The following is a 26,098-nucleotide window of genomic DNA, read 5'->3' as shown; positions in this document are numbered from 1 at the left end:
TAGGCATAGGTATTATATTTTATTATTATCCTTGCCCCCACCGCGACTTTTAGCTAAAGATTTTGAGAAGAACAACAGATCTACTGCCTATTTTGAGAAGTTAGTTAGGTAGGTAACTACGTACACATCTTAGTTTTGTGACGGATTAATGTTGGTTACCATTACCTACCTACCCTTTAGATTACACGATACAAGGTGAGTTCTAGACATAATCATCTAACTGAGCATTTATTTTTGAATGTAGTGCAAGAAAATTCCATCGTGTTATTTGTTCAACCATACCAATCAGTACATCCATAAAGCCGCACACAACCTATTCCAACGGTCAAATTACAAAAAAAAAAACACAACACACAATCTATTCTCATTATAACCTCTCCAACGTGACCTTTACAAGAAACCCTTACCACTTTCCCTAGAGCCCTTTTTTCACTCCTAATTGTCATAAAACCTGACACAACTACTCATTTAACCTTTCGAACACCCTGTAAGTGCAAGTGCAAGCACCCTGTATACAGGTGCAAGGACATCGCGTCATGCGCCGGCGCACACCCTCGGTCCTGCTCGTTATAGCGTTTAACACAATTAGAGGGGTTCCCAGTCTGAGTGCTGGAATTCGATTCCCTGTTGAGGTATTTTTTGGTTGTGCACGCGATTTGTGACTTTGTATAGTGGAAGGATGGATGGATGGCTGATAGTCTGATTTCTGACTTATCTGATGATGACAAAAGTTAAATTCATAGGTTAATTTAGGGGATTAGGCAAAGGTATAGTGTAGGACGCCCTCCGGCTAGATGGGGTGACTTGTGAAAGGTGGCTGATGATGATTGGATGCAGAAAGTTGATAGAATGCATTCAGTAACAAGCTTTGGGAGAGGCCTTTAACCGCAGAGAGTCGAGCAGTGAGCTGCAATAGGCTGAAGATGATGATGATGAGTATGGCATAATAATATTGCCATCAATATGTGTGTACAACACCCAGGCTTGCTACTCCAGTTTACTCGGGAGCTAGGCCGGCTGAGCTGAAATCAAGGGGATATGTACAAAGGTTCCACTCGAGAGAGCCACGTACAGGAACTTCGCCCCTTCTCAGAATAGAATAGAATAGAATAGAATATGTGTGTACAGTTCGGTTCAAACAACTGGGTAGTCCTGTACGAACTGTAATATTGTCACTGTGATAATACAGTCACTATGCACACGCAATCCGTAAAATTATATCACTTTTAGCCTTTAAATCCTAACTAATATTATAAATGCGAAAGTAACTGTGTCTGTCTGTCTGTCTGTCTGTCTGTTACTCTTTCACGCCAAAACTACTGAACGGATTTTAATGAAATTTGGTATACATACGGTCTAGATCCTGGGAAAGAACATAGGCTACTTTTTATCCCGGAATTCCCACGGGAAAACTTTTTAAGGCGAAGCGAAGCGCGCGGGAACAGCTATTATTATAATAAATGGCTTTAGATGCATGAACATTATTTCTGGTTCCCTTTTTTAGTAAATAAAGATCCTTATTCCTTATGTTTATAGCAACAACCATTATCCTCGTCCTAAACGCATAAACTTTCCGATTAAAAAAAAGAAAGGCTCTCGGAAAAGCTTTTGAATTCCGTGCATTTGTACTTTATGAGTAAAACCAAGATGGTGGACAATGGCGTCGCGCGCACTTCCGGTTAGTATGGTAATGCAGCTTCCTCTGTCGTGTCTATGACCTTTGCGTGAGTGTGAGTGTTCTAAAGTTGAGTATGTTTGTTATTTCGGACATGTGAGTAATGAAAATACCATGAAAATATTTAATGATACCTAAAAATGAAAAAGGTTCAGGTGACAAATGGAACGTCAAAAATAGGTGGAACAATTTCATTGCTCATGAGTGTATCAATTATAAATTAATATCATGTAGGTACCTAGATATCAACTTAGCTGATTTTGAAAACTTGAGTTAGGTAAAGCCACTGAAAAATGATTTTTAAGAAGTTCGATATTTTGCCAGTTTAGAACAGAAGTGTTAAAGTCACTATCCACTTTTAGTAACAGTAGACTCGCAAGAGTATGAAATAGGTAAGCACTTAGTGTTATAATCTAAAATAGGTACTCCTCAATAGGTAGCTAGTTATAATTAGGTATTTTAAGTATTACGAAGATAGGCTACTATTAAATTATAACTAATGCAACCAGCCTAGATATAACAGACCGCCTTTACATAACTTGACATGTAAATAATCACCTATCAAGACCAATCTTTCCACCAGCCAATGGAGAGGCAGATATGCAACATATAACCAGTCCGTTACATTACAACAGACCTAAAACTAAAACACCTTTCTAAAATCTCCACAATTACCAACAAGGAAAACTGGTTTCAAAAGATCACCGTGATATATGCGCCCGCGCAGGCCTCCGGCCAATCAGGAGCGAGCGTTGTGTGTGTGCGTAGGTTATGTGATACCCGCGTTCGCATTTTGAATTGCGGGACCGTTGGATGGCCGCGCGCGAGTGTGCGTGCGTGACATATGAGAAGGTTTTGTGTTTACGTTTTTTGTGCATGTGTGCGTGTAATTTGTCGTCTCGGATTGATGTCATTCACATTGTCCGTGACGTCTTGTACTGTCTACTTTGTTGTTGTTTTGTCTCGATTTGTAGTTTTGTTACAAAGCACGAGGGCCTACTTTGAAATGGTAAAAGAGTGTTTGAATAAAATGAGTATTCTCTATTGTGTACCGGGCATTTTGATTAGATGTGTGCTATATGACTCAACATTTTGAAACGTGCGATGTGTCATATATATGATAAAAGTTTTATTGTTAATGTTTTTGAATCTACAGAAACACAAAACCTGAAAAAGCGGGAACATCCCTAAACCTGTATAGATCATAACTGTTAGATAAAGCTACTACATCTCGCCTAATTTGCCTCGGAGAGTTATCAACACAAGCAGCCTTAAGGCAGACACAGGCACAATAACCCTGGCAATTAATTCGAACGCATGCTCGCAAATTTGAACGCACCCGAGTAAGCCACGCCCCGCCCACTCCAGCCGGCCAATCGCGGCGCCGCAAACGCGCGGGAGGGCGACCGGCGAGCCCTGATTGGCTGGCACGGTAACGATCACGAATTTCGAGGGAATTTCGGCTGTTTTATGAAATCTCTTTCGCAGATGCGCGGTGGATGTTACAAGGTATTTTATAGAAGCATGATTGTAGCGCGGTTTTTATGTTACCGCTTTTGGTTATGATAATCTCGTTATGGTTGGTGGACTCGGTGTTTTTGCATAATGGGGATTTTCAGGATGGTTTTTTTTGGGGCGGGATTTTTGAGGATGAGCAATTGTTTGACAGAAATTAGAGATACTTAATTATGAATGTGTTTCAAATTGGTTTCAAATAAACTACTTAATAGGAGTAGGGTTAGGTATATGATGAGTACTAATACTACTAATGTTAGGTATAATTATATCCGAAGGCTGTCGGTTTTGTCAGTTCAAAAATATTACTTAGATCCTTTTGAGACCCCCCGAAACCGTAAATTTAATAAATACCTATATTCACCGTTGTAATTTTATAATTATACTCTAAACTTAGGTAAGTATTTGTCTTACACTATGTAATCATAGCAGGTATCTACCTATATCATTAAGCTTTTGAAAGGTCGATAGATTTTGTTAATACGTCGGTAGCTAAGCACACTCAAAATACTCACAATCACTAACAATAAACGCACTCTAGGTACTCAATCACAGATCTTCCTCAATCATGAGAATGTACCTACTCAGCAATGACCATCCAATATTTCGGAATCTTAATGAATTCCGCCATCGTTACCCTTCATGAAAATTTCACGACTACACAACCACACACTTTTATGTAGGTTGACAACACTTTGACAGTTAAAAAGACCGATTCAGAAACTTACACGTGTAGTATTCCATCATATTCTGGTTGTATCTGTAGGCCGCGGACAGGTCCACGCCGCCGCCGGCCCTCAGGCCGAAAAGGGCCGCGAACGTCGCTTTACTTTGGCCCTCCAGCTTGAAAACTCACTTCACTGTGGCCCTAAACACTCACACACAACCCCGTGTTAGTTCACCGAACATCACTCAACGTCTTTCGGAATTCAAATGCGGAAATAGTGATGCGTCACGTTTCGACTGTCATTTTTTAATTGCACTGGTTTTCGAATCGAGTTTTTCGAATCACTGCCCGGCTGGTTTATAAAGTCCTTGGTTGGTTTTTGTATTAGCACTATTCTGAATCATAAATAAATAGAAATTAGTAAAAGAAAGGAAAATTCTCTCCGCAATCCAATCGAGCAAAATCTATTTCATTTTTACCTAACCCGTCGGAAAAATCCTTCCTTTTTCAGACCAAACGGTGCTTAATTTCAATGCACTAATAGGTTCTTCGAAAAATAATAACAAAAACAGCGTGAAAGGGGCATGAAATCGTTAAGCGACGATTGGTCGGTTTTAAAGACGAATCGTTTATTGTAATTTCGCTGGTTTTCGGCCGATTTACCGGTGTTTGGCTACCGGTTTTCCGGTTCGGTAGAGGCAGGCGGGCCTGAAAGTTACTGTTTCTCACGAGAATCGCCTCTTTATGGTCTATGAACTTATAATTAGGAAACGACGGTTATTACAGTTTAGTTTTGCCTTGTTTTAATGGGCGGTCATTGATTAGGGTGGGTGATTTTTCGATACAGCCTCTTAAGTCTTAATCTGAAATAATTGGTGCAAAACCTTATGGACTGGGCATTTTTAGAAAATTTTAAGTTAATAAAGTGGATTAGTGAAATCGTACTTAATTTAATTGAGTACCTAGGCAATCTATCAAGTATTAAGATACCTATGTAGGAAAATATCCAAACAATCAGATTTTCCAGATGCCCAACAAAAATTTACAATGTAGACTTTGGGAGTTTTACACAAACATAATATCTGAGTCCGGATTTAGTTATGGGATAGATAATATTTTTCTTATACCGCACTACTTAACTACACTAGTAGGTAAACTGAAGCACTGTTTATCGACCGACAGTCAATATTATTTTTTACAAAACGCAATACTATGTGCGAATCACAAACTGTAGCACGAATCTTGATCCAAAAAACGCATCACTAGACACCCGCACTTAGTTTTTCTCAAAGTCTCTCCAGCCAGTAACGCGTTCCTTTTTTAATTATTCATCACTTCAAATTAGTAATCGAGATACGTCTTAATCGATCGCCGGACGGTCCAGCACAGATGGCGTGGTCTCGATTTTTGAGGTGTGTTTTACGCTCTATGCCTTCAGAATCGATGGACAGTGACAAGAGGATCGGTTTCAGATATCTTAGATGTCGGTATCCGGATCGACTGTTCCGTGGGATTGTCCCGGGTAAAAAAAACGCTTTGATCGTAGATCGACTGGTAATTTTGCTTATTTTTTGTCTACCTATGGGTGCCACCTTAAGTTTTGATATTCGTGATTATACTTAATTATTATTTTGAATTAATACACTAACATTTCGTTTGTTTTTTTTTTTTTATTAAAGATAATTATGACGTTTAAGACATTCATGTAGAGTTTTAGCATAGGAACTAAAATATAGTCACCAAGACTTAAATAAAGTTAAGGATGACCAGACATAGGTATTAATCGTGTGGGTTAATAATTTAAGACTATAAAAGTATCAAACATTTATAACGTAAATTTTTGGTGTGTTTATATTTAAACCTATAATTTACTAACACGTAGGTAACTAATGACTGGTTTTGTTTATAAAAAAATATGTGAGGTATATCCGAAGCAACAAAGGCTTGGGTTTATATAATTTCACACGGTCAGTCTCTTGTGTAGCGCAACCTGATCACGTAGAGTCCGATTTAGACGGGTATTAGAATTACATGCCGTATTAATTTACATATCCATCTATGTAAATAACTACATATTTATTGTATTGCAGAGAGAATGACGTACTTAGTGGAAAATATTATTTCTTTGAATATATATTTTTATTTTTATTAACACAGAAATTCCACTAAAACAAAAAAAAACTGCGCGCAAAAAATCACAACAATCATCACTTGTAAAAATTCGAATAAATCACAATCACCATTCTCGATTCGAATCCGATAAAAAACAACACTGGCTGGAATTTTCAAATATTTTCAAATTTGGAACAACGTTCTATTTTCGCGCGTTCCGCCCGAGTCCGCGGCCCGCGCCGGCGACATACTCTCTCTGGCACGTGGCGCCGCGCGCGGGTGCGTTCCGAAAGTGATGCTGGGGTTGAGGGAGGGTGTTTTCCACCCTTGACGGAAAAAAATGGGTGTTATAAATGCGGGCATACTGCATCTCGTTTTTTTTCCGAGAACAAAAGTTTTTCAAAGTGTTTTTCTTTACACGTATAGAGCTAATACTCTCAAGATCTTATTAAAGTGTTTTTTTATATTATTGGATAGGTTATTATTCTTAACAGTCAAAAATCTGTCAGTTGCAATATAATTATCTATCTATCCAGACCGTTTTCGGCCACAGCGACTGGGATCTGATTAGTAAGAGCTTTGTTCATGGGCTCTCATGTAACTAGAGTAGCCAATCTTTGCAATGCATGTGCGACCAATGCACAGCTGCTATTATAGAAGTTTGCGAAAGCTCCCCATTTTTTACTACGCTAACTTAAGATACTCGTATTTTGTTGACGACGACAACGGGTACATCAGAATTTAAGTAGCATCCGGTTCATTTTCAGATTAGGTACTGAATAAGATATTTCAGAGCATCTCGCTCAGATTTAAAGTCGCTCCCAATTTGTTATGACCTGTATAATAAAAGTTTATACTTAATTCATTTTATTAGGTAGGTACCTGCACAAATAAAAACAAAATACTCATCGTTATATAGTTCCAATAACATATATTATAAAATTGGAACGTTAATGGCAGGTGGAACTTTTTCATTGCACCTGAGTGTAATATTAAACTCACAATCCCCGATAACATTTTGAACGCACCTCCGTGACGTCACGTGCCATCCCTCTCCATCCCATTTTGTCACCCACTACCGCTATCTCCCTCGCACTGATAAAGAAGCTTTATCAACACCAGCGATAAAAAAAACTATCGCTGTCTCATCTATAATATTGCCAATTCTATTCTAATATCAAAAGTAAATTTTATCTCAGTCAGATACTTAATATGACAAGTGGAAATGTTAAGTTGATTGGAAATCAAAATTACAGAATTTGACATTTGCACTTGTCAATAATACCTACTTATTTATATATCTGAGACAAAATAATAGACTTATGGAAGGTGCTTTTAAAATTATTTCTAAAATTATGGTAATCTTCTTCTTAGCGTGTCGGCGACAAACACTGGAGCTTGACTAGGATTTGTCACCATGGTGGAAAGGGTTGGCCAGTCAAATGTAGGTTTTAGGTATATTTTACATTAGGTAAGTATGGTAAAGTTGATACCTAACTTGAAAAAGCTCCTTTCAAGCACCCCTGGATTATGGCAATGTCGATGCTAGAAATGGTAGTCACTATCTTTTTTGACAATAAAGACAGTTACCGTCTATAATCTACAGGATATGTTTCAAATTCGTATAGTAATCCGAAAGGAGGTTATACTCAGAGGGTCATTGTGTACTTACAACTTTTAGAAATTCACGTAAAAAGTTTGCTTCTTCATACTAAATTATCGGTCACGTGACCTTTAACTGTTGGTGTTCTATGGGGAAGCGAAACATTTTTACACGAATATCCAAAAGTTATGTGTAAAAATATAGCAGCAGTTTAACCTGTATCTAGGTATACTTGTACGAGTAGATTAATTATTATTGTATCTACACGACAGTCGAATCCTCTTTAGACGCTTAGTCTGGCTGAGAGCATTGTCGAATGATGAATTATAGTAATTTGATTTATAGCGAGTGCATGGTTCATTGCGCAGATGGCTTTACTAATTATGTCTCATTTGTAGCTTGTATAATGTTTGGCTAATGGATTGGAGGCTCCGTTAGATAGATTAAGATTGAGGATACAAATAGATAGCATTATATAGGTTTATTACAGGGTGTTCCACGTCGATGCTATATGGAAGTAGATACCTACCTGAAATATTGAAGTCAGGGCATTTTTATTATTATTTTATTATTTAGCATTATTGTTGGTTTGTCTACGACACGATAAGAAGAAGAAGGGCATTTTAATGAAAAATAGTATCTAAGGAATACAAATAGTATCTAAGGATTTTTTATTTGCGTAGGTACCTACAAACTTAAATAATAATAATCTAGGAAGAAAAGGATCAATATATATACCCTGGATCCCTGGATAAAATAAAAAAAACCACCAGTATAAGTGAAGTCTTAGCCTAGACTTTTGTCAAAAAAAAACATTTGAAATCAGAACACAAATGACGCTGCCAGTGAGCTCTGATTGGTCGGTGGACTGTCAAAATCGCGAGGCGGGACTAATGAAGCGGAACGAATGAATTGTATGGTTGTCTCTTTTGCACATCTTTAGTTTTTACTTTGAGTTAGTATACTGTATGCATTTGTGGAATCAATTGTTATAAACTGATAACCAAGTGATATAAGAAGTACGTGGGTCCTGGTAGGTCTTATTGGATTTTGTATTGGCATTAAAAAAAACTTACATGGGCTATTATGTAACTTACTACACAACAAACTAATAGTTATAAATTGATTCTTATCCAATCGTGTGGATTTCTAATTCATTAGTCTAATGTCAAATTTATCATCACCGCATCAGCCTTCAAGCATTCTTAATACAGCCTAGTTATTACTATGTGATACAGCCGTGATTCGAAACCCTGATCACTTTGTGAATGAAAGCAAAGATAGTAAAATGGTTCTCAGTGATCTAAAATGCTCTGGAATAGACAAGGGGGCCACTCTATTTGAAGAAAAACGGCGGGGGTCACTTTATGTTTCGGAGCGCCACTGCCCGCGCCACGACTCTCTCTCGTGGTTTTACTTGTGCCATTCTATTCTATTCTATTCTCTGTGGGGGTGTTAGTACCTGCACCTGGCTCTCTCGAGTGGAACCTTTGTGCATATCCCCAAGGTCTAAACTGCCTTCCTAAGCTTGGACCATTTCCCACCACGCTGGTCCACTGCGGGTTGGTGGGTTCACATATCTAGATGTGCTAAATCTAGATATGCAGGTTTCCTCACGATGTTTTCCTTCACCGTAAGAGCGATGGTATACATTGTACTTAAATTCAGAAAAGAACTCATTGGTACATGTCAGCGTCGGGATTCGAACCCGCATCTCTGGCGTGAGAAGCGGGCGCTTACCCGACTGAGCTACCACCGCTCCTCCGCACCGAGCCACGGCTCTATCTTGTGGTTTTTCTCGTGCCAGTTGCACGACAGCGTTATTTGTTAGTGTGGAGTAACCCTCAAGGTTTTGTTTTTATGAGTGACGCGGTGCTGTGGTAGAGATCTACTTGTTGGAAAGTTATCCCAGTTATACAGGGTGTTACAAAAGTTGTATGGTTAGCCGAAAAAGGGTTACTCGGGCAGTCATACTAAACAACTTTTTGAACTTTTTTCTACGACTTTTGGAAATTCTCTTCAACACCCTGTATTTTAGTACATAAGTAGTTACATTAAATATATCTTATGTACGGATACCTGGAAATAATTTCTGTATTGATTTTTTCTTTCGTTGTAAGTAGGTTTCTATAACATATTGGTGATAACAGTCTGGTTAGCGCCAAACACAGATCTATATGAAAAACAAATTTCCTCCCCGGAAAATAAAATGTTCAATAAATAAAAAATCACAACAGTACTTATTACCTTTTTTAGCCAAAAAAAATTACACAATAACTATTAAAAACTTCTTTAATCTTATTACTTCAATTCACAGTTCTTATCTAGAGCATATCCAGAGAGTGTAAGCACAAAGTCTCAGACACAAAGTATCGATATCACGGTGACCGCAGCCGCTTCCTTGGGAACTGATTTTTTAATACATTTTATAGGTAGGTACAGTCAGCTGCATAAGTAGCTATACACTTCTGTACCTTGTCAAACTGACGAACCGCCAATGTTTCAATGAATTGATAAGCGGTTTCAGATTGACAAGGTACAAAAGTGTATCTAGCTACTTATGCAGCTGACTGTACTTATTGAGTATTGACGTTGTTACATTATATTTTATTGGTAAAGGTAGGTTGTTGATAAGTGGAATTTATTTTATTACATTGTTGTAGGAAGTTCAGATTTCAAGGGTCCTCAGAAGACTAAGAACAATAGGATAATTTTGAATAACTTTAATTAAGTATATTAATTTATTCTGAGAAATTGAATAGGTTATGTTAGGTTCTATATAATATTATTATGAGTCTTGTAATATGTAGGTAAGTGTTAAATATAAATGCTATTGTTGTACCTACTTAATAGTGTAGTGAAGGTACCAAAGTATTATTAAAATCATTTAGCGTTAAGTCCACCCTTTGTACTTTTATTTGTAATATTTGTACAATAAAGAGTTAATAATAATAAAGCCTACACCAAGCCTCTATCAAGATAACTTTTCTCAGTTTTCTATTATTTATGTTACCTGTCCTATAGGTATTACATATATATTGTATATTGTGTAACATAATTTTAAAAAATAACAAAAATTACTACTTAAAAAATTCTTGTAGCCCTTGACCGATAACGATGAATTATAATAAATATTCTTTAGGTAATTTTCTAATTGCTTAATCTGTAACCCAATTACAAACTCCTGCACGTACACTACTTACACTTTATACTTTCACACGCCAACCAAAACCAAAACCTTCCGAAGGTAAACTCCAAACAGAGGCCCGCCTCAACATCAACAAAAAAAACATAACCTAAAAGGTGACACGTCAAGAATCGAACCCGTTCTACAACTTGTACACAATAAAAGCGCGGCCACGACGATCACGCGCCGGCCGACGAAAGCGAAATCGTTGCAGCTGTTTAAAAAAAAAAACTCGAGAAACTGCGACCAAAGAGGCGTAATCCGCTGAGGTTGACATGTCAAGTTGTGCAACCTTTTTGGGATTTTTTGAACCAAAAACTTGAACAAAAAGCTTTTTCGAACGGAGAGAAGTTTGTAAAAAAATAAGTTCATCAGAAATATTCAAATTTATATCTACCATGAATAAAAGCATTTCAAAATGAAAATAGTCACGTAAACCCTTTGTGACTGGGGTCACCTAAACAGCACCTATTATTTTGCAAAATAAGCGCCGTGACACAGCATTTGCTAATGCTTCTTGGGGCTCATGACAGCAATTTATTTTTGTTGTACATTTTACAGTGAGCCATAATCACGTTGTTATCAGCATCAAACATTTTTTTCGTCATTATATATCTTTGAAACGAAAACAATCTGCCAATATTTAAATATACTTACCATTACCAACATGTCTAAGGGCGTCTTGCTCTACAAATTCAATCAAAATTAAGTACCTAGTTTGTCTCTTGCTCTGAGAGTATAATATCAGAGCATGAGGTCATAGATTTAATTTTGATTAACTTTGTTGTGCAAGACACCCTAAATATACTTCAAGTTTAATTCATAAAACTTCATTCAAGTATCAAGACGTCACAGTCGCAGCACACGAGTGACTCGAGCGAGTGAATGGAGCGTTTTTTTGAGCGAGTACACTTGCCCAAATCAGTGTGAAATTAGTTTGGGCTACCGGCTCTCCGCGGCGTATGGAATTTGTATGTTTCTTCATATTTTCCTCATAATACCTATCTTGAATCTAGTATTTTGACTGCTACCGATTGGAGATCTTATTGATCATCATTGAAGAGATTCGAAGTTACTGTTTCAACATTATTTCTTTCATTTTAACCGACCGGCTACCGAAAAACATGCTGTTTCATAAGAGTTATTTTCCTAAAAAATACTGTAAATGCTTTTAGCATTAAGTTTACCCTTTGTACCTAATTTTATTTGTAATATTTGTACAGTAAAGAGTTAAATAATAATAAAAATCCCAAAGTATTGATGTCGGTTCTGAAGGCAAAAAGTTTAATTTTAGTGCCGTCAAAACCTTAAATTATTTGTTTAAATTTCTACTCTATGTGCCTTCTCGTAGATCTCATTATCCACTTGCATTTTTTTTCCCTTTAACATTGCTAAAATTAAATGTTATGCCATTCGACAGAATATTCATAAAAAGAAAGATCCCGACGAATGGAGAACCTCCTTCTTTTTTTGAAGTCGGCTAAAAACTGTCAATGTTATTACAAAATAATGTAAACAGTACTCACCATCACTGCTCTGGTTGCTCCCGTGCGCGTACTGCTCATCTGTGAAACCGTAATCTGACATCAGATTAGACCATCTGCTCTCGGCACTAATATTACACAATTGTGGGGCTTCGGGATTTATCATCACAACCCATCACGTCCCCACTGCTGGGACACGGGTCTCCTTCCAACGAAAAAAGGGTTTTGGCCTAGTCCACCAGTATGGTGGCTTAGTAACAAACTGGTTGGTTTCGAGGACCCCAAAACAAGCTTGTGCTAAGAATGCTGTCGGGTAATTTATATTTGGGAATATACATAAGTCCTGAAGGGAAAATTTACCAGACCACTGTTTTTTAAACAGTACAATTATTGTTGTAAAGATAAAAGAATAATAATATTGCTAACATAATAATATTATATAAGACAAAAAGTAAAATCATAGGAAACTATAAGTAGTAAAACCAACCTCCGTTCCGATGGTCGTTGCCCATCATATCCTGGCCCTGCATGGTCGGAGCGTGGATGAGCACCTTCTGCTGAGGACTGTGAGGGTCCAGACCCTCAACCTCCAACAGTGGGGCATGTGGCTCATAGCCATGGACCACCAGCTGAGGCGCGTGCAGATCCATCACGTGACACTGGCACAATTTGACAAAACTAAAATTTGAATTCCGAACTCTATATTCGAACTGGCAATTCGAATTCTGGCACGTGTTTGAATCGTTGGAGGTCGATGGACTTTTGACAGTTTTTTTGACACTTGAGTTGTTTTTGCACTGTTATTGGCACTTTTAATTGTTGTTTTGATGTGGTTTGTTAAACTAAATTTATAACTAGCGTGTGAAGAGAATTTGAGGAGTATTCTTGAATGTTAGGGAACTTTTTGTGTTAGTCTGACAGATTTGTCACTTTTAAGTCACATTGTCACTAAAGTTCTTATGGGGTGTCAGATGGTTTTTTTCCGGAATCTTGACTGTAGTTTCAGCATTTTGATGTCTGCAACAACAAAAAAAATAAAAATATTACAAGCTATTATTATAAGCTATTTACATTTAATTTTATACAACTTGATTCTTAATTAAAATAATACACATTTATACACTGATTTTGTTTATAATTTTCTTCCTTATCCCGGTTAAAAATAGCGTCCATTTTGTGAAACAAAGCTCGAAGGCGCGGGCATAACTCAAAAAGAAGCTTCCGTTTTGCAAATAAAATCTGGTCCCGGGTTCATGCCCCGGCCGGACCATTGTTCTACATCAGGCACATGGAGGTAGGAAGCAGGACTCACATAGACTTGACTATACAGGATGGGATATTATCAATGATTTGTCTGATGGCAAATTAATATACCATGCATCATCATGAATAACATCTATTCTGTAATCTTAATATTGATAAAATAGGAAAAATATGTTACTGAAATAAAATATGGAAAAGTATGTCAACTGTGCTTTCAGGTTTCTTCCAAATCATATTTTGTCAGTTCGTTTTTACCCTAAAAAATATATGGCATAAACAAAAACCAGAACATTAATTTTAGAGTGCGTTCATCTGCTTTTATATTGTTAATATTACGTAGGTATTATGTAGGTACTAAGTCACCAGTGTGCATTTTCTTAGTTCATTGTAATGTAAAGTCGTTGTTTAAAATATACTCTCATGATGCATCCTTTGTTTGCATAAATTCAAATGTTTCTGCATTTCTACTGGCTTACAAATTTTTACTACCTTAAAATATACCTGACTGGCTGGATGGTAAAGGACCAGCGAATAGTGGCGCACGTATACCTATTGGTATCGTATACGTATCGCACCAAACGGATTGTCATAAATGAATGGAGAGACGGCGTCGGCAATGCCGATGAAGTGGGCGCACATGTGTGTAATTCTATACCAATAATTGTTTATTCACTAACAAAATACACATCACAAATACGAAACAACATCAATAGGTACAGGGACATGAAGAATAACAACAATTGTGGAGTGTATTATGTCAGTAAAATGGCTCTGAAGCAGCATGTGCTGTACAAAAATGTATACAGCGCTGGTAATTATGCTATGCTTCCGTTGCGTACGTTGGCGAAAGGTGGACGCTCACCTCAAAGAAGCCTTCTTGACTGAAGTATCAACCAGAAGGCGTCATTAAGCTAGCCTTTTCCGTTTAGAAGTAATTTGGTGTTTTTCTTGGTGGAACCTTTTCATTGCCCGTGAGTGTAATACATAAATATACACCCACGAGCAAATACAAATTATACCTAAATCTGAAATATTGAAGTAGGTACGGTGGCCTGCGCCTAAAAGTATACAGGCAGAGTTTTTAAAATAGCGATCTCAAGCTCACATGCTGCTCAAGCACATCCACATAAACACCACTGCTACACACATCACACACAACACGTCCCCGGATTTATAACAGATGTAGCTGGTCCCTTCATCATCAGGGATCGCTATTTTAAAAACTCCGCCTGTATATACTTTTAGGCGCAGGCCACCGTACTTATATTAAATAAATTTAGGTAAAATTTCAGTAAGTTTATTTTTTTCGATTTAATAGATTTCATTGGCAGCTTAATAATTATAATAATAACAACATTTTTGAACCCACAATATTCAATATCTTCGTGTTTGACTGTCCATCCGTACGTAAAAAGGTTACCCCAAAGCACAGACAAGGCTGTGGGAAAAATTACAGAGACAATGCCCCTACCGACGCACATGATCGGAGTGGTCTCGAGATACGTCATAAGATAGTTAATTTTTTGTTATGATGGATACCTAAATTATTAGTTAAGGGGCTGGCTTGATTCCAATAGTTATAGTGATAATAATGTTTGTGTAGTGCCGTAGAGGTGTTAAGGCAAGCCTTTTGAATTTACACAAATGATTTCGTTTGGCATGGCTTTTCTATGTTAGACATTTCAATAACAGGTGACACATGACGTTAAAAGTAAGTAAAATCATATACATTATGATTCATAATTAGGTATAATTATAATAGCGTTCTTAAACGCAACATAAAATAAAAGGACAACACGATGTAACCGAAGACTCAAAATGACTGTTATACTTACGATAACATGACTGTATTGTTTCTTGTTGTCTTATTGTTTAATATTTAATTTTATAAAAAACATCTACTGCTTTGCCAAAAACAGACGTACCTATTTCACATTTTAATAAAAACAACAAAAACATTTTGTACTTAGGTTAGTTTAAAAAAATGAGTATATTTTATCTGAAGATCTTGTCTTATCCCCAGATAGCCATACCGTGTGCGTGGTGTCTCCCACGTTACCCTCATGTTGTGTCCGACGATGTTTATCGCGTCTGTATGGGTAAGTATTATCTTTACGAATGTATTTACTCGAAGGTACGTATTTTCAAATAACGTAAGTTTTATTACACCAATTTATTCGTCTTATTAACGTTAAAACAAGTTTTTTTAAGTGTCATCATTAGCATACAGAAAAACATAATATACTTATTACCTAACATCGGTGATTTCTCCATAAAAATATATAGTGCAGGTGGCTTATTCCGAATTTCGGGTAATTCCGATTTTTGTCAATTTCTTCCAAACGCAGCCATACTTTGAACCGTGGAACCATTCACCTTGATGGCAACTTAATCTTCTACCTTGGAAGAAATTCCTTCTCGTTTGGAAGAAATCGGCAAAAATCGGAATTATCCCAAATTCGGAATAACCCACCTGCACTTATTTAAAAAGAAAAGTTCATTTTTTGGTTGACAGAAAGATTTTTTTATGTAACTTTAATATTTAAAATATTGACATTACAAGTACCTCTATACAAGTAAGTAAAAACGTATTTTATCTGTTTGTTGTTCCATTTAGCACTAATAATTTAAGTTTTATTTCTCAGAAACCCTCGTTCCTTTGCACCTGACAATCAGATCCGTGAGTGTTGGTAATTCGGAATACAAGAAACAAGCATATAATAAAATAATCATTAATTCCGTGAGAACACCACCTCAAATCGAAACCCACAAACAATTGTTTTTTTTTTGTATATATATAAAGCTATAATCTTTGCTACCAGTTCTTGATCCTGATCGCTAAATAAATACCACTTGTCGCCTTGTACCTTATTTATATCTCTAAGTTATAAGAGTTAGGTTAACTAAAGGTGAAAATTAAAACAACAAAAATAAAATGGGTTTTTTGGTAATTTTTGTGTTGGGCTGTTATTTTACGTGTGAAAAGGGCATCATAATTTGAATAATATATTATTAGAACGTTTGTAATGTGATTGTTTTGTGTTGTGAATTGTACAAATCACTTTCAGTATAAACTACTCTGTTCTATTCTATTCTCTGTGGGGGTGTAAGTACCTGTTACTACTATGTTATTGTAAGGGTATGTTAGGAGCAATTCTAAATACAATTGGTCAAAACTCAAAAAGACAGACATCAGAGACAGGTAAATCCAAAATGGTTGCCAAAAATTTGATTGTTCTCACGTCAATTAAATACCGTCGGATACATCATGATGTTTTAATTTTAGGCGAAGACATTTAATTTTAGGGGGTGACCATGCAAACGTGAATACGTTATTTTATAATTAACTAGCTGTTCCCGCGAGCTTCGCTTCGCCTTAAAAAGTTTTCCCATGGGAATTCCGGGATAAAAAGTAGCCTATGTTCTTTCTCAGTGTTGCAAAAACTGTATACTTATTATTTTCGGACTTAGATTTAACATGCTGCACATGTAGGTTTCGGCTTATTATACATTTTTTTGCAATACCATGTATACGTTTCCTTGCCTAACCTAACTTAACCTAGCCAACCTTAAAAACCCCCGACATTCAACCCTAAAAGTCGCACTTTTCAACGGCTTAGCAGTTTTTTATATACTTAATAAAGCTAAGAACACTCGAGGTAACAATACCCATGACCAAAAAAAACAAATCCAAAATCGATTCAGCCGTTTGGAAACTACACTACCACTACATATGCTCTTACGACTGTAATCCCCGAAGGGGTAGTCAGAGGTGGCTCACAAGCGAGCCACCCACTTTTCGCAGCACATTAATTGTACTCACATGATAGGTTGCGAACCATATCGCCGTTTTGGAATAAGTACAATGCACTTAGGATACACATCTAGAATCTAGTCAGGGACTAAAAAGTCTATAAAACTACTTATAAAGCGGACTGTACCTGTATGTTGTTAGTCATCGTCGTGAATACTAAACTCGTTTTAAGGATTTTTACCGAAATGCGTAATTAGCATGTTGTTCAATAAGATTCATGTTTTATTCATTCAACTAAATTAAGTAATACTTACCTCACCCACTGTTTTAGTTTGCTTGCCTACATTATTTAATTTGAAGATTTCAGTTATTTATTATTCAGGGCAGGTTTTATTTAATAGCGATTATCGATAGGTTCTATCAAAACGTTATATATGTAAGTACTTTGTTCAAAGTTCTACTTTATAAATTCTTCTACCACGTGAGTACAAAATTATGTGCTGCGAAAAGTGGGTGGCTCGCTTTTTGTTTGACCCACCTCTGACTAACCCTGCGGGGATTACAGTCGTGAGTGCATATGTTTGTATGTATGTAATGATTCTTGATTGAGTTACAGTTTTACAGGATTTAAATTTATTTGTGTGCCTTTAGAATCATCCAAATTAAGGGTAAAAAAGATAAAGACTCAAACAGAACGGTCAAAAGTAGAATAGATTTCAAATTCTGTGAGTTTGCACAAAATGTCTGAAACATGGCCATTACTGGCATGACGCATCGGCCTTGGCCACTCCTGCTGTAATAATAATACCAATGATCACCTTACAGACACTACATACGAATAGGTAAGTATATAATATAGTATACTAGCTGTTCCCGCGCGCTTCGCTTCGCCATAAAAAGTTTTCCCGTGGGAATTCCGGGATAAAAAGTAGCCTATGTTCTTTCCCAGGGTCTAGACCGTATGTATACCAAATTTCATTCAAATCCGTTCAGTAGTTTTGGCGTGAAAGAGTAACAGACAGACAGACACATTTACTTTCACATTTATAATATTAGTTAGGATAGGTACCATTTAAATAAGTAGTTTACAATAAGTACAATATGAGTAGGGACTTACTGGGTGTTTTAAAAAATATACATAGACATCATAATTTTTAATTTTCAAAACTCATAAAACTCAATTTTGCTTAACCTGTATTGTATTTTGTATACTAGTAAATAGGTCAATAATGTTGCTTTCGGGATAGTAATGATATCCATACATTATTTTTATGATAAAAAGAAAATAGTATTTCCTATTAAAAAGTAACAGAAAAACGATTCCAAATTTAAACTTCACCATGATCTCGAAACACTGCTAGTGGCACCAACCTCATAATATTAAAAACAATTGACATACAGAACTCGGTCCCACGCACCAATGTCTAGGCCAGGCCTGTGAACTCTTCCAACATTGTTCAAATTGCCCCGTCCCATGAACAACACTGTTCATCCGACCCCATGACTCTTATACTGCAGTCATAGAGGCTTTTTTCGACTGTACTGGTGTAGAGGTAAAGGACAGGTTGTGATATGGAAGTTTGGTTCAGCTAGCATTACGTCAGGTTATGTGCTGATGAAAGGAAAATGCTCCCATAGTTATATTGTGTTACGATGGGTTAGTAAGACTTCTTTCTTGGTCTACTTACTCTAGTTTGTGTTAGTTATTTTGCTAAGGACCAGTATTTAAAATGTAACAAAACCTAGTTTTAAACCGTAACCTGTGAAATTTAGTTTTAACTTAAAAGTTATTTTGTTAAGGCAATTAAGTATTAAAATATTACCAAACCTAGTTTTAATCCCTAACGTTTGATAATAGTGTTTATGTTTAACTTGTTCCTCAGTATATTATGTCTATTTGTACATCAGAATCAACATTAACTCCGATCAAAATACATGGCGTGTTTATTTTTCACGCTAGGGATAGGCGATCGAAAAGCTCACTTTAATACACAGGGTTGATTGGGGCAAGTGCGACAGTGAAGGAATGTAACGCATGGCTTAATAGGGGGTCAGTTAGAACAGGGGGCGACCAATTATGCACAATGTTAATTTGTATTACTACCTGCTTTGCATAGTTTTATTCGTGTAATTTAGAAGTTTATGTGGGAAAATGCTAAATCGTTAGGGTGGTATGGATAAGTTCCGGAATATGGGTAAATATGACATTGCTATACTTTCACTAGGTCTAGGTGTAATGGAAAAGAGGCTAAGTTTATTTATTAAATTAATAAATTATGGATTAGTAACAGATCTGTAAGTTTGTTGTAATATAAACCTTTAATTCAATTGGGAATAAATTATGCATTTTTTTTTGTGATTATTAATTTTTATGTTCCTGCTATTTCAATTCTTTTGTTTTAGGTACGTAAGTACCTATATATAACATAATTAATGATTAATCTCGCATCATCAGCACCAACTATTAATAATTTAGATATTGTATATATTTTTGACATACTTAATATTGCTTAAAATAAGTCCATAAACACAAAAATGCATGTTCGTTTTTTTTACATTTCGTATTTGTTTTTCCATTTATCAAAGAAGGGTTGCTGACGGTCAGTAAAGGTAATCTACCGTAAAATTACCATTGTTTACTAAATAACTCATTTCTGTATTAAAAACAACTTCCTCTTCATCAAACGAACAAAAGGATGTACACGAAAATGCACTCTAAAATCGAAATTGTAGAGACAAAATTGAAACCGCCATCTTTTAGTATGTCCGTATTTTTAAGTCACTGAAAAATCGCTTCTAAGTACCGTCACTGTAGAGTCTCTAATCAATAAATCAATGGCGTAAAACAAATATAAAAATGATAGCGCTACATTCAGCTTTATTCCAGAATGATAAGGTACAAAATAACTAAGCACAAGAACAGTTGGCAAACACTACAGCTAAAATGACAATCAACAGGTTTTTTTTTACGTTACGCTCTATTGATAATTGGAGAACCTAGTTTAGTACGAAATAGAACAATTTGTACATTATTGGCGGGACAAATTCCGATTAGGTATGATTTTGCATTTCATATTTGTACTTTGCTTTTCCTCCTATACTTTGGACTGGAATTACTAAAATGATTTAGTTAAGGTTAAAATATACAGATACACAATTAATGGTGTTACAAAAATGATATTGTAAGCCAAAAGGCAAAATAAATGTTTAAAAACTGTTTTCTACTACTTTACAAAATCTGTGAAATAATTTTTAACTCTCCATAGAAAATTTTGTAGATCATGTGACTATACTTCATAATATGGAGAGTAAATATTTTTTAAATTAATTTTCGGTAGTCGATCAGAATAACCTCTTAAGTCACCCCTTTAGGCTTACTATATGTACTAGTAAAAAATACCGTAAATATTGGAAATTGAGTGTAATAATTCCATATTCACTTAAAGAAACAATTGCTTCCGTGGTTTACATCCGTTTTGCCCCATTCCACCCTTCCAAGTTTAAAAACTCCTGAGCAACGGTCTTACGGTATCTAAGTTCAAATTGTAACCGTTTTTACCGACTTGTCTTTCGAAGGAGGTTGTGGTTTGCAAAGAGTATTTTACTAGGATATTTATTAGAGTTCATTTTATGTAAATTAGTACCTAGATTATCTAGTACTCCTATGATTCTATCTCTCTTCTCTTATCTTCTCGTTATTTAAATGGTGTAGGGATGTAAAATATAAATCACTTCACACTTCAATAATTAATTAACTATAGTTTTACGGAGAGTTTTAGCTCATCTGTTTTGTTGAGTGAATAATTTGTGCGAGCTGTATTTTTGCTCAATAAGAACTTATTTTTACTTATTTTTACTAACATATGTGTGAAAACTTTTAATTGGCTATGTATTATTAATCGAAATTTCTTATGTATAATATTTAGCTGTAAGTTTTCCTATGAATAAATAAATAAATAAATAAATACCAACTAAAATGTAAACTTAGTAATAGTCTTTTTTAAATTAATTACTCCAAGTTTCCTTCTATTGTTTGCAGCTGGTAATTATTGGTCAATGAACTATGTAAGTAGGTAAATACATAGTATAATATCAACAGGGTAGGTATATGTTAATGTATCGGTGATACTTCGGCTTGGGTATAGGTACTAAAGTGTATAATTAAGAAAAAAATGAGTTAAGTAAATGAGTTTGTTTGATGCTACTCTTTAGGATAGGCCGAAGTAGGTATGTCCAGATTATCTAGGAGTGAGCGATAATGTTTTGACGATGATCCAGATGAAGAAAAGACCCCTAGGAAGTAGGAAGACTTGCACCAAAATCTAGATTTATAAGCGATAAATCTCGATTTAAGGCATACATTATTATGACACTAAAGCTAGATTTAAGATTTTGGTGCGAGTCACCCCTTGAACAAAATCAATTACATGTAATGTAACCTAACCTTAAAAAATACAAGACAAAACATAACCTCAAAATAACTCCCGCCAAATCCAACCAACTAATCTTGACAGTCAGCTGAGCCGTTGAAATTAAGAACGCGATAAGGGATCTCCCAACCTGTTCAGAAACGCTTGTTTCCTGGGGTTGGCCACCCCGCGGTCATTACTCGCGGGGGGAGGGGGGGTGCACCTGACAGTAACGGAATCCTGCGCACGTGCCGCCTCTATTTGTCTATGGCAGGTTTTGGCGGCAAGCTTGGAAAGAAAAAAGTGTTCGAGATTTGAATTTTTGAACAAAGATATTTTATTTTTTATTTTAGAACGTTGGGGTATTTAGGAACGTCGCGCACCTAGTAACTAAAATATTTTCCTTAGTACCTAACCTACTATACCTGCTAAGTCTTAAGATACTAGACATAATGTAGGAACTAACTTAAAAAAAACGTTTGATTTTAATTTTTGAGGGAAAATTACTGCCACATATTTTATTCCATATTTTTTTTAATATTTTAATTGTTATTTTTTTTAAAACAAAATCTCCCTGTTTGCGTAAAACCGTAATTTAACGTTAAAATTCTACCCCAACTTATCACTACTAACAAAATTACTAAGATAATTTAATTTTACCGACATTATGCAAAATAAACAACGTTCCCACATAAATTCCACACCTGTTATGAACTGAATTTTGTATTTATGCACTCATTTACATAAGGCATTCCTTCAGTTGCATTGTGGCAGTATATTTATTTTGTTAGGTCATTGAGGTAAGTCAGTCACAACGCATTTTTCAGTAAAAAAATCTTACTTTTTGTACAAAATCAGGATTAGGTATATTGATTAAGTAATAAAACTTACTTACATCGATCTACAATCTGATTAAACCAAATTGGCACCGTACCAGAGGCTGATTAGGTTTAACAAAAATAAACTAACATAATTGTAAAAATAATAATATTTACAGCCAGTGCTAACATAACGCTACTTCTTTTATTTGACCGAAAGGTATACATAGGATACTTGTATGTATAAAGTAGGTGAACCTGATGTATAAATCGGTAAGTTGGTTTCAGCCAACAACAGATACCTATATATTATGTAAACACCCACAATTAGAAAATGCTTTTAGCATTAAGTCCACCTTTTGTACACTTATATTTCATATTTGTGCAATAAAGTATCAAATAAATAAATAAATAAATAAATTATTTTTTTGTTACTTTTGTCAACTTATGTGAATCGTAGTGTACAGGCAGGGCATGCACTAGGGCAATGCACTAAAGCACCTTTTACACCCAGGGTTAACTGACCTACGAATGACATGAACAATTTATAATTGCATAAAAAAATCTTACTCCTTTAAGCAGGTGAAGTCAGGCTTCCGTATAGGAAAATATTCAAATACATTGTAAAGAGCCATTTCTAACCCCAGACGGAAAAAACGTGGTGTTATAAGCTTTACTTGTTTGTATATCTTTTTCGTAGATTTCTTGGTAACAAAATAATATGAGGTCTTATTATAATATGGTCCCCTCCGAGTACCTAATGTGACATCTGTAAGTAGGTACTAGGTTTTTTTGGGTTTTCTATAATTTAAAATCAATAATTATTATAGATCTAATTAATATTGAAACTGTATTTGATGGTTCCCAGGTATTATAAAACTTCTGCAATCTACCTAAAAAACTTTAATATAGATGATAGGAGGTTATCAAACCATAATTACTTATACGAAATTGTCACTATTAACTTTATCGACTGAATATTATCAATTTCATAGAGCCAACTGTCACTGGCAACATAGAGAATAGAACGAAAAATAAACGACAGAGAGACTATTAAGAAAATTTAAAATGGGAAGAAAAAACTCGAGCAACATGTTGCCAGTATTCAAATAACAATAAAGCGTTATTTTTTTAATTCTACGGCGCGTGTTCGGTATATCGACTTCAATTATTGGGGTGAAGTTATTTCCTGTGATGACAAAGATACGGAAAGAGCGTTTTTAGAAAAAAAAACCTGTCTCTAATTATGCGCGGGCGCTGGCCGTTTAACGGAACCCTGGATTTGGCGGGAAACACGACAATAGGTTAAAGGTGTGGAGAAAGGTTAAAATAGGGGAAGAAAAAGGTACTATTAATCAAAAATCTTGTCTTAACTTTTTCATAGTTAATAAAATCAGGTGTCTTTGGAAGTTTAGGTTTTACACGAAAAAAAAAGCTTACAGTAGGTACTAGCATTATAAGTGTTTCATATTTTTTAATAACCATTGTATAAAATGAAAATCTATGAGCATAAATACCTAATCAAAATAAAAACTGTAACTTATCCAAACCGGCCTTGGCATAAAGATTCAAAGCATAGACCTTCAATTAAGTAGAGAGAAAAAAAAGCGCGGCAAACCTTCAACGTATAAAACAGCTGATTGGGGTTGCCCACTACAAGTAAATAAAGAAAGGGGAAGATGATTTTTTACAGTAACGGAAGTTTACACCTGCCGGGTCACAGGTTGATAACCCTAGGTCTTAGACTGGTGATATTAATTGGAGCCTAGAAATGTTAGGGCTAAATTATAGTGGTTAGATAATTTGTTGAATACCTTGTTAACGTTTGCAATAGCGGTTCATGTTATTGATGAACCTATGATTAAAAGTGGATTTAAGAATCTCTAAAATAAAAGTGATGCCATTTTATATATAAAATTAAACAAAATAATATAAGTTTTACTATTCCACAGACACATTTTATGGCAGACGCCAAAAGCTTTGACTTATATATATTGAGCTTTTAATTTAAAATTTGAAACGATTTAATGTACATTTTAAGAAGTAGGTAAACCGATTTTTAAGTTATAGTGATTCTACTGTATATTGGAACTGTCTAGGGAAGGTACTCGTAAAATTAGCTATTATACAATACTAGCTGTTCCCGTGCGCTTCGCTTCGCCCTAAATAGTTTTCCCGTGGGAATTCCGGGATAAAAAGTAGCCTATGTTTTTTCTCAGGGTCTAGACCGTATGTATAGGTATGTAGTTTTGGCGTGAAAGAGTAACAGACAGACAGACAGACAGACAGACAAACAGACACAGTTACTTTCGCATTTATAATATTAGTTAGGATGGTAGAGGTACCTATTATCTTTTATTTCGAAGTCCTAGTAAGTTTGCATCTATTCCAACTTGAGCCTATGTCTGTGCACTATAAACTAGAGTTAGAGCCTTGGTAAGTAACAGTAAAGCTCAGGACTAGGTTATTTGATAGCATCTGATGATAGATGGATACTGACAGGCCAAAGGCAAACGGGATCAAGCGAATTTAATGCAAGAAAGTATAGTTACGAGAGCTTTCTATAAGGCTTAGGTTTTGACCAAAAGTTTAATAATACCTATAGTCTATACTATAACCACTACATTCTTTTATTAAAATAAAATTGTCATTTAAGGTTTAAACAATCTTACTGAGCATTTGAAAATAATTTATTTCAATAATTCTATTTATTTATGACGACTAAAATAAACGTGGAACATTTTTTTTTGCCGTTTTTAATTTCTTAGACATACCTAAAGCTAAATACTGTCCTCAGACCTCCTTCTGAAGTATTCATCCATAAGGCCATTTGTCTATCTTATCAAGCAAGTAATTCAATTACTATATCAACAATCTATCTAAACCTTTATCCAAATGCAAAAGAAAGTTACAAGCCTCTGGCGTTAGTGTGTATTTACTTTAGGTCCCTCTCTATAATCTGGAATATTCTAGACTCCAGTTAGGGCTAGTCTAAATCTAGCCGCAGGGGTTTCGGCTGACGTCTCTCTTAGATAGCCTTTAATGGAATTTGGACTAACATTTAGAGTGTGTTCACATCGATTGTTTTTAATGTTTTTATAAATTATATTAAAATAATAAGGTGTGTGACAAATTTATTAAAAAAAAAACAAACATTTACACCTTGTACTAATGTACTCCCTCGCGGGGTAGGCACCCACTTTTCGCCAGAGTGTTATATCAGTCCCAATGTAGTTGGGGGCGGGCCTATTGCCATTTTACGGGCACATACGAGACCCGAGAACAAATATCTGTGTTTAAAAAATATCTGCCCCAGCCGGGAATCGAACCCGGGACCTTCGGCTCAGTAGTCAGGGTCACTAACCACGACGCCATTCGGTTGTCAAATTTATTAATATTGTCTATTCGGGAGCTATCTGGCTTGTGTATGTCTATCCAATAGAATTCAATCCAAATCAAATGTTGGATATCCAAGGGCAATGTTAAAGGCCCTAAGTTTCAATCAGTGTTAGCCGTTTGCCGTATGTACAATCAGCAAAAGAGACAATATTTATAAAACACGCCAGCGGATACACTTTAATTTTACATACACTTTAATTTTACACAGCTTA

At 35.6% G+C, this 26,098-nt stretch overlaps 1 protein-coding gene across 3 annotated transcripts in view; it reads right to left on the bottom strand.

The window, feature by feature from the left end:
- Positions 1-26,098, bottom strand: part of LOC105387776 (paired box protein Pax-2-B) — a 64,936-nt gene that overhangs the window by 31,444 nt on the left and 7,394 nt on the right. Inside the window, exons 2-3 of one of the 3 annotated variants that reach the window (XM_048630894.1) lie at positions 12,731-13,260; positions 12,286-12,339 (exon numbers count right to left, since the gene is read on the bottom strand). In XM_048630894.1, coding sequence (XP_048486851.1) covers positions 12,286-12,339; positions 12,731-12,893 — 217 coding nt within the window. In that variant the 5' untranslated portion in view covers positions 12,894-13,260. Of the gene's footprint in view, positions 1-3,918; positions 4,253-6,097; positions 6,248-12,285; positions 12,340-12,730; positions 13,261-26,098 lie in introns of those variants that run through there. The other 2 variants (XM_048630895.1, XM_048630896.1) reach the window with 2 other exon arrangements.

Source organism: Plutella xylostella, chromosome 27 (genome assembly GCF_932276165.1).
Source record: "Plutella xylostella chromosome 27, ilPluXylo3.1, whole genome shotgun sequence".
Lineage (NCBI taxonomy): Eukaryota > Metazoa > Arthropoda > Insecta > Lepidoptera > Plutellidae > Plutella > Plutella xylostella.
Note: the sequence above shows the minus strand (reverse complement) of the source record. Positions and strands in the feature narration are given on the sequence as shown.